Below are 12,005 nucleotides of genomic sequence, written 5' to 3' on the forward strand. Positions count from 1 at the left end.
GCTCCTTTTCCCCGTGAGGAGGCACGCTGGGGGAGGAGGCTGGGGCCTGTCTGAGGACTGGCCGCGTGGGAGCTCAGCGGGAGACAGGGTCCGGCTCGCTTCACAGCCCTTCTCTCCCGTGGCTGCCGAACCCAGTGCCGGGCGGGCGGGGCAGGGACAGGAATGCCCAGCCCCTCCCAGGCCCCCTTCACCTCGAGGTGGGCTCTGCTTACAAAGGGCCTTGCTTTCCATTACACCCTGCTGAGGGGCGCCCGGGTCACCCGCTGCCCCGTGCAGGCTGACGCGCAGGGCGTTGGGACAGGACCTGGCTCTCCGGTTCCCAGAATTGGGCCCAGGGAGGCTCCTCGCCTTCTCTTGCTGAGGGAGCTTCGGAGGGTGAGGGCCCAGGTACCTGTGGAGGCAACCACCTCCTTTGCTGTCCCCAGGACTGGGGCATCTCCCTCATTGTGTCCACCCCTGTGCTGAGCCGGCCTCCTCACACCTGGCCCTTGGCTCCTGGACCCTTTCCCCCCACGGTGCTCCCGGGATGACCCTCCCCGGGGGGTGGTCAAAGGCTTGTCCTCGCTGCGCTTAGGCCTGGTCTGGCCTCCTCGTCCCATCTCACGCTTGGAGCCCCCTCATTTTCCTGGCCCCCTCTATTCATAATTGCTTTCCATCCTCTTGGAGCCCCTAATTCTTTCTCTCCTCACCTCGAGTCTGTCCCCCTCTGGACTCCCGGCTCTCCCCTCTCTGTCCTAGCTGCAGGCAGTGCCAGAGGAACATGCCAAGCTGGGATGGGACCCTTGCATGGCCTGATCCCTCCTTCCCTGGGCTGCCCTGACCTTCCCGTTTCCTCCTTCCCGCTGCAGAAAACGCTCTTAGAGACCATGCTTTGTGGTTTTACTTACAAAGAAGCGCACTTGGCACCTCCCACTCCTGCCCCTCACATTCTCCCTTCCCCACTGTAACTCTGTCCCTTTCCTGCGTGTATCAGTGAGGACCGGCTGCACAGGATGGACATGGAATGTCACGTGGCCATAAACCTTCGTGTTCCATCCCAAGTCCAGCCACCCCGGCTTCCGCAGCAGCAGCCTAGTTTGATCCCACCTCCCCCCCAGCCTGCAAGCTCCCACCTCCCCCTCAGCCTGCAAGCTCCCACCTCCCCCAGCCTGCTAGCTCCCACCTCCCCCCCCAGCCTGCTAGCTCCCACCTCCTTCTCAGCCTGCAAGCTCCCACCTCCACTCACCCCCCAGTCTACAAGCTCCCACCTCCCCCTCAGCCTGCAAGCTCCCACCTCCCTAGGTGTCCACTGGGCCACCACATTCCTGCTCCACCTGGCAGAGGGCTGTGGCTTTGGAGACCCCTCTGTGGAGCTCCTGACTCTCTGTTGGCAGCTTGCTGCTTACCTGCTTTCCTTCTCTGCCTCTGAGGATGGAGCCCACACCTTGTTTACCTCTAGGTCAGTGGTTCTCAACCTTTTTAATGCCGTGACCCTTTAATACAGTTCCTCTGCAGTAGGGGTTGAGAACCACTAGCAGGGTGGCCTAAGACCGTTGGAAAACAGATATTTACTGTTCATAACAGTAGCAAAATTACAGTTATGAAGTAGCAATGAGAATAATGTTATGGTTGGGGTCACCACCACATGAGGAGCTGTATTAAAGGGTGGCGGCATTGGAAAGGTTGAGAAACACCGCTCTAGGTGCGAGTACAGTGCCCGGCCCAGGCGCCTTCACCAGAAATGCTCATGAAATGGACGTGAAGTGAAGACTGCTCTCTGGGCCGGACCTGGTCCCAGGGCCCACGTTAGCATTTCCAGGGAATGGCACAATAGGGCCTGGCCACGGAGCTGACTCCCCTTTCTCCATCTGTCAGGTGTACGGCATCTTCTATGCCACGTCCTTCCTCGACCTCTATCGGAACCCGAAGAGCTTGACGACTTCGCTTCACAACAAGACCGTCATTGTCGGGAGGGATGAGCAGTACTTGTTTCTGGTGAGTCCGTGCCAGAACATCAGGGGAGTTCCTGTGAGGGTGGTTTAGTTCCCAGGCTCCAAGCTCAGGCCAGGCCTGGGCACTGAGATGAGGGCCAGGGTGCGGTGTGACCAGGGATTGGCCTCTGGGGCACATGAGTTGAGCTCATGATGGAGCCACAGGAGGACTGAGCGCTCGGCAAGCAGCCAAGCAACTGATGAAACCCTTTGTCACATTCTACTTACAGGAATTCAGCCTACATGCTCTTCCACGCGTGCCATGCTGTTAGCCTACATGCTCTTCCACGCGTGCCATGCTGTTAGCCTACATGCTCTTCCACGCGTGCCATGCTGTTAGCCTACATGCTCTTCCATGCGTGCCATGCTGTTAGCCTACATGCTCTTCCATGTGTGCCATGCTGCTAGCCTACATGCTCTTCCACGAGTGCCATGCTGTTAGCCTACATGCTCTTCCACGCGTGCCATGCTGTTAGCCTACATGCTCTTCCATTCCATGTGTGCCATGCTCTTAGCCTACATGCTCTTCCATGTGTGCCATGCTGCTAGCCTACATGCTCTTCCACGCGTGCCATGCTCTTAGCCTACATGCTCTTCCATGTGTGCCATGCTGTTAGCCTACATGCTCTTCTACCTGTGCCATGCTGTTAGCCTACATGTTCTTCCACATAGCCATGCTGTTAGCCTACATGCTCTTCCACGAGTGCCATGCTGTTAGCCTACATGCTCTTCCACGAGTGCCATGCTGTTAGCCTACATGCTCTTCCACGCGTGCCATGCTCTTAGCCTACATGCTCTTCCATTCCATGTGTGCCATGCTCTTAGCCTACATGCTCTTCCATGTGTGCCATGCTGCTAGCCTACATGCTCTTCCACGCGTGCCATGCTCTTAGCCTACATGCTCTTCCATGTGTGCCATGCTGTTAGCCTACATGCTCTTCTACCTGTGCCATGCTGTTAGCCTACATGTTCTTCCACATAGCCATGCTGTTAGCCTACATGCTCTTCCATGTGTGCCATGCTGTTAGCCTACATGCTCTTCTACCTGTGCCATGCTGTTAGCCTACATGTTCTTCCACATAGCCATGCTGTTAGCCTACATGCTCTTCCATGTGTGCCATGCTATTAGCCTACATGCTCTTCCACATGTGCCATGCTGTTAGCCTACATGCTCTTCTACCTGTGCCATGCTGTTAGCCTACATGCTCTTCCATGTGTGCCATGCTGTTAGCCTACATGCTCTTCCATTCCATGTGTGCCATGCTGTTAGTCAACACACTTTTATATGTGTGCCAAGATATATGGACAATATGTGTAACATACTATTGCTTAGGAGAGCAAAATATTTAAAACAAATGTCTATCAAGGAAAGAACCTGATTAAGTGAAAGATGCTAAGAACATAATGTGTAAAAATATTTCTAGGAAAGTTTGTTACATATACACACATGCATAGAAGTATGTACTTATGCAGACACCAATATCTGTATTTCTATATGAGCATATACCTGTACACATATACAGAGGACATTTCTGGAAGGAAGTACACAAGCTGCTACCAGTGGTACTTCTGAGAAATACAGCAGACATTCAGGGTTCGTGGGAAATTGGTCACATGTGTGTTTTTCTGTAAAATTGCATTTTGATTGTGTACTTGTGTCAGTGTTTCGTTGGGAATGAATGGATGGCCTACATGCTCTTAGCCTACATGCTGAGAGCACATGGTGTTGGCTGCAGGTCCGTGTGGTGGTGCCTTACCGGGGGCCGTCCTCAGACTCCGTGGTGGTGCGGATGATCCCGGACAGCAGGCTCCCGCCGCGCCACCTGCACACGGTGCGCACCGACAAGACCTCCGCCGTGCTGAAGTGGGAGTCCCCGTATGACGCCCCTGACCGGGACTTGGTGAGTGCGAGTCCCCTTGAGCCTGGCTATTCCGAGTGTGGTGTGGGGCAAGGTGAGGGCGAGGACACTGTCCTGGGCAGGCACCAGAGGCCTCCTTTCTTTCTCACCAAGGACGGAGGCTGTATGACTGCCTCTGCTTAGTTGTCACCGCCCCTCATTGCCAGCTGTGATCCTGACTGACCCTCCCTTCTCTGCCTTCTCCATCTCCTCCCCTGGCCTTTCAACGTGGGCTGGCAAACGGGTCTGCAGGCCAGTCTAGGCTGTCGCCTGCTTTTGAAAATAGTGACTAGAACCAAAGTATTCCATCGCCGGCATGTGACCTCGGCTGCTATTGTGCTGCGCGTTGCAGAGTTGAGCCTGTGCCCTGACAGTCTGCCTTCACAGCCCGCTGGTTCCTAACAGGCCCCATATACACGTCTACTCTCCCTGACCAAAACAGGAGGCATCGAATCTCGAAAAACCCCTGTTTCCTCTTGCCCGCTGCCTTCTCCATGCTTCTGCCCTGTCCCCACCCAGTCCAGGGGCATTTAAAGCGTGGTGGCTGAGATCTTCTGTCTATCGACTTCACCCTGAGGAGTGAGCTCACTGCGCTCCCTGCCTATCCCTTTGCTGTGCCTGCCCGGCCGTGCGAGCCGTGCGAGAAGCAGCCGGAGAGGAAAGCTTCCTGTCCTCCGCTCCCTCCGTGCTCCCATGAGCACAGGGTGGTGCCGGAGCGGGGGACGCAGAAGGCCAGCACCAGCCTGGGCTCACCTCTGTGCCGCTGCCACCGTGCATACGGCTCTCCCTCAAGTTGCTTTTTGGAAAAAAAAATTTTTTTTTTAATTTCAGAGAGACAGAAACATCAATGATGAGAATCACTGATTGGCTGCCTCCTTCACACCCCCTTCTGGAGATCAAGCCCACAACTCGGACTTGTGCCCTTGACCTGAACTGAATCTGGAACCTTTCAGTCTGAAGGCCAACGCTCTATCCACTGAGCCTAGCCGGCTAGGGCTAGGATTGCTTTTGGGGTTGAAGTGTAATTCTGTGCCCAGTCCTGGGATTGAATACTTATGAGATTGGGTCTAGCCACCAACAGGTTCCCAGAGAGCAGCGTCTGACTTTTGGGCTCACAGTGTTGTTGCTGAGGGCCACAGTCACTGAAACGTGTGTCACCCGAGGGAAATGCCGCATTTCTGCTTGCCTTCCCTTGTCCAGTTGTATGCAATTGCAGTCAAAGACCTGATAAGAAAGAGCGACAGGAGCTACAAGGTGAAATCCCGGAACAGCACGGTGGAGTACACACTCAACAAGTTGGAGCCCGGAGGGAAATACCACGTCGCCGTCCAACTGGGGAACATGAGCAAAGATGCCAGCATAAAGGTCACCACAGGTGAGCCGGGCAGAGGCCACCTGCCAGGGTCGCGTGCTGCTGGCACGTCTAAGGGGCTGACACTGCCCACAGGGTCCATGTGGCCAGCAGTGCGAGGCTGCGCCGGCTGCAGCAGACAGCGGTCATTGTGAGCTGGGAGCGGCCGTCCATTCCATATTCTCTCTCTCCTCCTCCTCCCTCTCTCTCTCTCTCTCGCTCTCTCGCTCTCTCGCTCTCTCGCTCTCTCAATCTGTCCTGCTGCTGTTGAAGTTTCTAAGGAAACAGAGTAAATGCCCAAGACAGTTAGGAAATAAAACGGACCATTCGCCACTAAAGCCAGGCATCGCGGGGCCTGGATGAAGCCACATCATTGATGCTTCTGTTTCCGGCACCACCCTGTGCTCACGCTGGCAGTGTGACGTGCAGAAATGGAGGAAGCCGGCCTGGGCAGCCAACGAAGGGGCCTTCCTGCCAGTGGGGCAGCGTTGCAGTCACGTTCAGAAAGCAGGGCAGAGCTGGCCCCTGGCCGCAGCCGCGTAGGCTCTGAAGGCCCAGAGCTGGGGCCTGGCCGTGCTCGTCTAGGCAAAGGGAGTGCCCTCACCTCGCTGGGCTCGGCTCCCCTCTGGCTCAGGTCCAAGGAGAGCAGGTCGGCCTATCCACCCCCTAGCCTGCCTGCTTGGTTCTGGCTCCGGGGGTGGAAGGGCCCCTGTGGTAGACACTGGCCATGTTTCTGGGCTGAAAGAGATGCCAGCTCCAGAGTGTCTGCCATGTGCCAGGCTTTGCACTAAGCAGTGTGTGTGTTTTATTTCCTCCTCAAACAAATCAGTCCTACAAGGTGAGCATTCTTCAGACTCCATTGGACGTAAGAAAACGGCCACTCAGACGGGTGGCCACTGACTGCATCATGTTTCCTCGTTTTTCCAGTTTCGCTGTCAGCACCTGATGCCTTAAAAATCATCACAGAACGTGACCACGTCCTTCTGTTCTGGAAGAGTCTGGCTTTGAAGGAAAAGTATTTTCAGGAGAGCAGGGTGAGTTCCCCTGCTCAGTGCCGGACAGTGGGCTGAGAGGCTGTGCTGGGCATTTCCCCTCTACTTCCCCTCGTTCCCAGCAGGCAGCGGCCCGAGGGGGGCAGCGAGGCAGGGCGTGGACGTGGGGCTGGGACCGCCTCTGTGGGCTGCTGCCTGGTGAAGAGCCCACACTGCCCTCTGAGGACGAGCATCTGTGCTGGGCCTTCCTCCCGGGCTGCTGCCCTGCTGGGCTCCCTGCGTGGGCCCTCCCCTCAGTCCCAGCACTGGTCCAAGCTGCTCTCCACCCAGCGTCTCGACTGCTTCCTCCAGTGAAGTCAGGGGAGCAGAGGCACCTGACCGTGGTCTGCCAGCCTCCGGAGACCAGTTCCTCTGCTCCAGCAGGCAGGACAGGGAGCCATGTTGGTGCCCGGGAGGGCAGACCATCGTTGGCAGAGCCTGAGCGTCGCAGATGGGCGCCTGGTGGCCAGTGTGCCGAGTCCCAGGTTTTGGACAGGCACAGCGTCAACGGCAGAAGCAAAGCTAAATCACAGCTGGGATAGTCTCACCGCTCCACAGGCATGCTGTGAATGGCTAGTCTGCGAGCATAGAATGCTCTCAGAGCAGTTCCAACAGAAATACCCTGATGTTTAAAAGGTACCGGAAGTGAAGTAAAAGTCCCGGCAGCAGGTTAAATTCATGAAACAAGGTTCAACCTCACCAGTGACCTGAGCAACAAAGGCTGCTCTTCCGGCTGACCGGGCAGAGCGGGGGAGGAGCTCCCCATGGGAGGAGGTTTGCCTGGAGGTGAGTCGGTCAGCCTTCTGTGGTCACCGGTGTGAAGCATTAAGTGTTCACCCGTGACCCAGCAGTTCTTCCTGTTCCCCTGCAGGCAACTCTCTCTGCCCAGGGCCATTTGGATAGTTATGACCTCACTCGAAGGCCACACAAAATCATCACCTTAAAAATTAGCCTGCTGTGTATTTTTTACAATATATTTTTATAGAGAGGAAAGGAGAGGGAGAGAGAGAATCAATTGGGGACTGAGCTCCCTACCTGGGCATGTGCCCTGAACCAGGAATTGAACTGTGATGTCCAGGTCGATGGTCAGTCACTGAGCCACTAAATCAAACATTTAGTTAGCTCACCCCTCTGCCTTGGCAGGGCCAGATCAAGTGCCTTCGCTGGCCTTGTATGGGCGGGACCGTTTCCACCTCCGCTCTAAGGACACAAGCATTCCCGCGCGAGGCCACGGGCAGCTGTGTATGAGCGAGGAGACGCCTGCGCAGTGGGGTGTGGGTGGCGGGTGCCGTGACATTAACTTCTTTCTTTACATCTTTGTGGACTTCGCACGTGCCGTACCCAGATCCACATTGGAATGTGAGAGCCCAGGGCATGCAGGAGATGGGCGTTAGGGGCTTGGTTGGCGGTGGCAGGAGCCCAGCTTCTCGGTTGGGGCTGCAGCTCAGCCGCCCAGCCCGATGGCTCTGGCCCGAACCATGCACATCCTCCCTCCCCTGATATAGTCCCGGAGCAGACCGGTCCCGGACCAGGAGACTGAGGATGCAGTGGGCCATGTGTGGGTCTGTTTTGGGGCCCAGGCATGTGGGCCAGGGCTGTCCCAGTAGGGATGTTTCCAGCACAGAAGTCAGCCCATGTCAGTCAAAGCTTGCTTATTTCACCCGTCGCACAGCCTGCAGAAGCCCTCTCTATACCAAGGCCAGCCCGATACGGCTGGGAGGGGCTGCGGGAGGCTCCAGGGCATGTCCATCCCGTCTCAGTCAGGACTGTCTGGCTCAGTCCCCATCCATCAGCTGGACCCCAGCAGCAAGGTAGCCTACCAGTTGGAGCATCTGCCCCCTGGTGGTTAGTGCATGTCATAGCAAGCAGTTGAGTGGCCTTAGCATATCATTAGCATATTACGCTTTAATTGGTTGATGGGCTATTGGTCACTTAGCATATTAGGCTTTTGTTACATAGGATTAGCAGATCCCTTTCCAGCCGCTCGCACTGAATTGTCCAGGTTCTCAGTGGCACTAACATTGCCTGAGAGGGAGAGGGGAGGCTCTGCCAGAGCCTTGGTGTGGCCGGGGTGCTTGTGCTGTGGCTGTGGTCAGGCCTCACTGAGGGTACTGGTGACGCTTGGGATGGGAAGTGCCTGTTCTCTGGATCCAGGATCCCCGGAAACCCGGGCGCTCTGTGAGCGGGGGCGGGGGCGGGCGGGCAGGGGAAGCGCGTGGCGCAGTCTTCCGCAGCCTCCTGACCCGTCTCGGTCCCCAGGGCTATGAGATCCACGCGTCTGATAACTCCCTGAACACCACGGCGTACCTCGGGAACACGACCGACACCTTCTTCAAAGTCTCCCACCTGAAGCTGGGCCACAATTACACGTTCTCCGTGCGGGCCAGCTGCCTCCTGGGCAGCCAGCTGTGTGGGGAGCCGGCCGTGCTGCTCTTCGACGACGTGGGGCCAGGTCAGTCTGCTTCCTTCCCGCCGTGGTGCCGGAACGCACTCAGCACGGGGCCTGACGATGAGGGTGCTTTCCTAGAACACTAGTCCTCTCCGCTCCAAAGAAAACCAGCGAGCTGCCCGCTTACCCGGCACTGACTCCTCCACGCGCCCTGAGCAGGCAGGCGGAGCGGCGTGTCAGCCGCCCAGGGTGCTTTACGAGGAGGCTCTGTCTGGGGGGCAGGGGGTAGGTGACAGCGCTGTGAGCCTGGCATTCCCTCCCGGTTAAGGGAGACCAGTCAGCACCCTGGAAGCAGACGTGGGACACCGTTGTGAGGACCCTGCCGCTGGCCCTCAGTCTGCACCCTGCCCTCTGCTCTCTGGCCTTGGCCATGTGGGAGGCAGGAGCCCCCTTATCCTGCCCCTTCCACCTGCTGCCCCCTGGACTGCCCCAGCCGTGATGGAGTTAGGTTGCCACTTATGATATACGTTCCTTTTTTTGTTGTTTGCTAAGTCAACAGTGACAGAAATTAAAGGCACAAATCCTAAATTGTTCGATTTGACTGCAGACCCTGCCCAGCCTGTCTCTGACCCTGTGGGGAGTCCCCGGGCAGCTGCCGGTTCTGCCTGAGGCCAACGCCTCCCCTTCTCCAGGGGCAGCCCCAGCCAAGCAGGCTCCCGGTCCCCCATCCCGCCAGCTCAGACGCCCTGTGTGCTGGCGGTTGTGTTGGCGGTTGCCGTTTTTGGGGGCAGTCTAGGGGAGCAGGGTCAGCACCCCGATGGCCTGGCCAGGGGTGCAGGTGGTGAACGCCCTCAGGGCACAGCGGCGGCGATCCCGCCCCAGACCCGTGACACCGGCGCGCCACCGCCTTGTGTCTAAGGCGATGGGAGGGCACGAGGTCTGGCACACACCTGTGCGGCTTTGCAGAGAGCTTTAACCGTGACGTGGACAGAAACCTCACCTCTTGGCTTAAGGAAACCCCATCCGCTCCATGGGCTGACGCGGCTGTGCTGCGAGGGGGCAGTGCCCTCGGTCTGGCTCCCAGGGCTCCGGGCAGTGCAGAGAGGGATCTGGTGCAGGCCGGGGAGGAGCCGCAGTCCCGCTCCCTGGTACTAAGCACGTCTGTTCTACCCTGACCTCCTGCGGGTGCCCCAGGTGAGCGATCGCTGAGGAAACCCGTGGGTGCCCAGCAAAGGTCTCCCTTCAGAGAGACGGCCCAGTGACCCACAGGAGTGGTTAGGAGACTGTAAGGACCGGGTGTGCATCACAGGGCCGTGGGCCGTCCACCTGGGCACGGAGCCGGGGCCGCGCAGGCACTCTGAGCGGCGGGGCAGGCCCGTGTTCTGCTCGGGGGCGCTGAGGGCAGCTGCTCTGGCTCCTGCCCTCACCCGGAGGCTGACGACTGCCTTGCAGGTGGGGACGCGTCAGCACTGCAGGCTGCCAGGACCCCCGACATGGCGGCCGTGGTGGTGCCCATCCTGTTCCTGGTCCTGCTGAGCCTGGGGGTTGGCTTCGCCGTCCTGTATGCCAAGCACCGGCGGCTGCAGGGCAGCTTCACCGCCTTCGCCAACAGCCACTACAGCTCGCGGCTGGGCTCCGCCGTCTTCTCCTCGGGCGACGACCTGGGTAGGTGGCCCTTCCTCCCGGCAGGGCAGGCCCTCATTAGGAAGCACCCGCCTGAGCCCCCTCCGACTAGAGACGCCCGCTGCCCGGGCTAAACGAGGAGCGGGAGAGCGTGGCCCCTGGGGAAGTGCCAGGCCCCATGCTGGCGCTCGCTGGGGCGCGGCTGCCTTGGCGGAAGCAGCGGACTGCCAGGCTCAGTCCAGCCCCTCATCCTGAGACAGAGGTTGGAGTTCACTCACGCCCAGTCAAGATAGAGGCATGCTTTCACCCCAGCCAGCGTGGCTCAGCGGATAGAGCATCGGCCTCCGGACTGAAGAGTCCCGGGTTCGATTCCGGTCAGGGGCACGGGCCCCCATTCCAGGCTTCTCCCCGGCCTGGGCCCTGGTCATAGCACATGCCGGAGGCAACCAATCCATGTGTTTCTCTCACATGGAAGTTTCTCTCTGTCTTGACCTCTCCGTTCCACTCCCCCTAAAACTCAGTGGGAAATACCCTCGGGTGAGGGTTGAAAGAAGAAAGAGGTCATGCTTCTGTCTTGCTATTTCCTTTCTGATGGTTAGTGGAGCCTCGCTGGCCAGTCCTCTATGTATGGACAGCCTGTGCAGGGGAACGAGGAACAGCCCATCTACAAACGGCTGCACGCTCACCGCCCCAAATGCTAAGCGGGCTGGCGGGCCACTGGCTGCAGTGAAGTGGGGGCTCGGGGACCTCCCCCCAGCTTGGGCCTCTCCAGACTTGGGTTGCAAAAGCTGAGTGTGCACAGTCTCGTTTTCTGTGCACGAGTTCTGGTTTGTCTGTAAAGATACCGTGTGCTCCCATCCCCGATCATTGCTCTTCCTCTGCCGGCCGCTGCCCGGTGCCTTTCCTGCCGTGCGGCCGTGGGCACCGTGCGGCAGGAGGAGCCAGCCTCTGCGGTGCTGCCGGCAGGTGCAGGGGCAGGGGCAGAGGATGCTCTGGGCAGCCCCCAGGGTCACACCTGGGTCTGGAAGGCGTTCGGCTGGGCAGCTGGCCTCCAAGCACTCAGCCTCGCCTTCCCTGAAGCCGAGGTGTGAGGAGAGCCCGCAGTCAGCTCCCCGTGCGGACGGACGGTGTGGGTCACTTACGGGGCCTGTGTGTGCGAGTAAGACGCTCCTTCCCAAGAGATCACCTCACTCACCCTCCGGCTCAGGCTGTTCTGAGGAGGAGCTTGGCCATCTGCTGACGGGGAGGTGACTCCTCAGGGCAGGCTGGGCTGGGCTTCAGCCTCGATGACTGTGCCAGGGCTGGGGCTTGTGATAGTGGGGGGGGGGCAGGGCACGAGGGGACGGAGGGCATGGTGGCGGGGGCGGGGCGGACGCAGTGCGCTGGGACTCACCACTGGCTGTTCTGCTTTAGGGGAGGATGACGAAGACACTCCGATGATAACTGGATTTTCCGACGACGTCCCCATGGTGATAGCCTGAGCAAGCCTTCCTCCGAGAAAACAAACGGTGTAAATATTTTATCTGATAAAGAGAGTTGATGGTTTATTTTAAAAGATGCACTTTGAGTTGCACTATGTTATTTTTCTATGGGCCAAAACCAAACAAACTGAAGAAGAGAGGAATGAATGAGTGAACTTTGTGGTGACCAGCTGTGAACGTCACGCCGGGTTGGCGCTAGCCACGACGGCTCTATCTGTGTTAGCGTCGGCTCGCAGGCTCTGCTGCTGGCCTGCTGTACGTC

General features: G+C 58.4%; 1 protein-coding gene across 2 annotated transcripts in view; it reads left to right on the top strand.

Annotated features, from left to right (window-relative positions):
- The window catches only part of SORL1 (sortilin related receptor 1), a 139,204-nt gene extending 127,385 nt beyond the window's left edge, over positions 1 to 11,819 (top strand). For both annotated transcript variants that reach the window (XM_036412607.2, XM_045572359.1), the window contains exons 42-48: positions 1,855 to 1,974; positions 3,707 to 3,871; positions 5,069 to 5,243; positions 6,147 to 6,253; positions 8,510 to 8,702; positions 10,092 to 10,304; positions 11,676 to 11,819. In XM_036412607.2, coding sequence (XP_036268500.1) covers positions 1,855 to 1,974; positions 3,707 to 3,871; positions 5,069 to 5,243; positions 6,147 to 6,253; positions 8,510 to 8,702; positions 10,092 to 10,304; positions 11,676 to 11,743 — 1,041 coding nt within the window. In that variant the 3' untranslated portion in view covers positions 11,744 to 11,819. The remainder of the gene's footprint in view (positions 1 to 1,854; positions 1,975 to 3,706; positions 3,872 to 5,068; positions 5,244 to 6,146; positions 6,254 to 8,509; positions 8,703 to 10,091; positions 10,305 to 11,675) is intronic.
- The last annotated feature ends 186 nt before the right edge of the window (positions 11,820 to 12,005 follow it).

The sequence above is a fragment of the Pipistrellus kuhlii genome, unplaced genomic scaffold, assembly GCF_014108245.1.
Source record: "Pipistrellus kuhlii isolate mPipKuh1 unplaced genomic scaffold, mPipKuh1.p scaffold_m20_p_45, whole genome shotgun sequence".
Classification (NCBI taxonomy): domain Eukaryota; kingdom Metazoa; phylum Chordata; class Mammalia; order Chiroptera; family Vespertilionidae; genus Pipistrellus; species Pipistrellus kuhlii.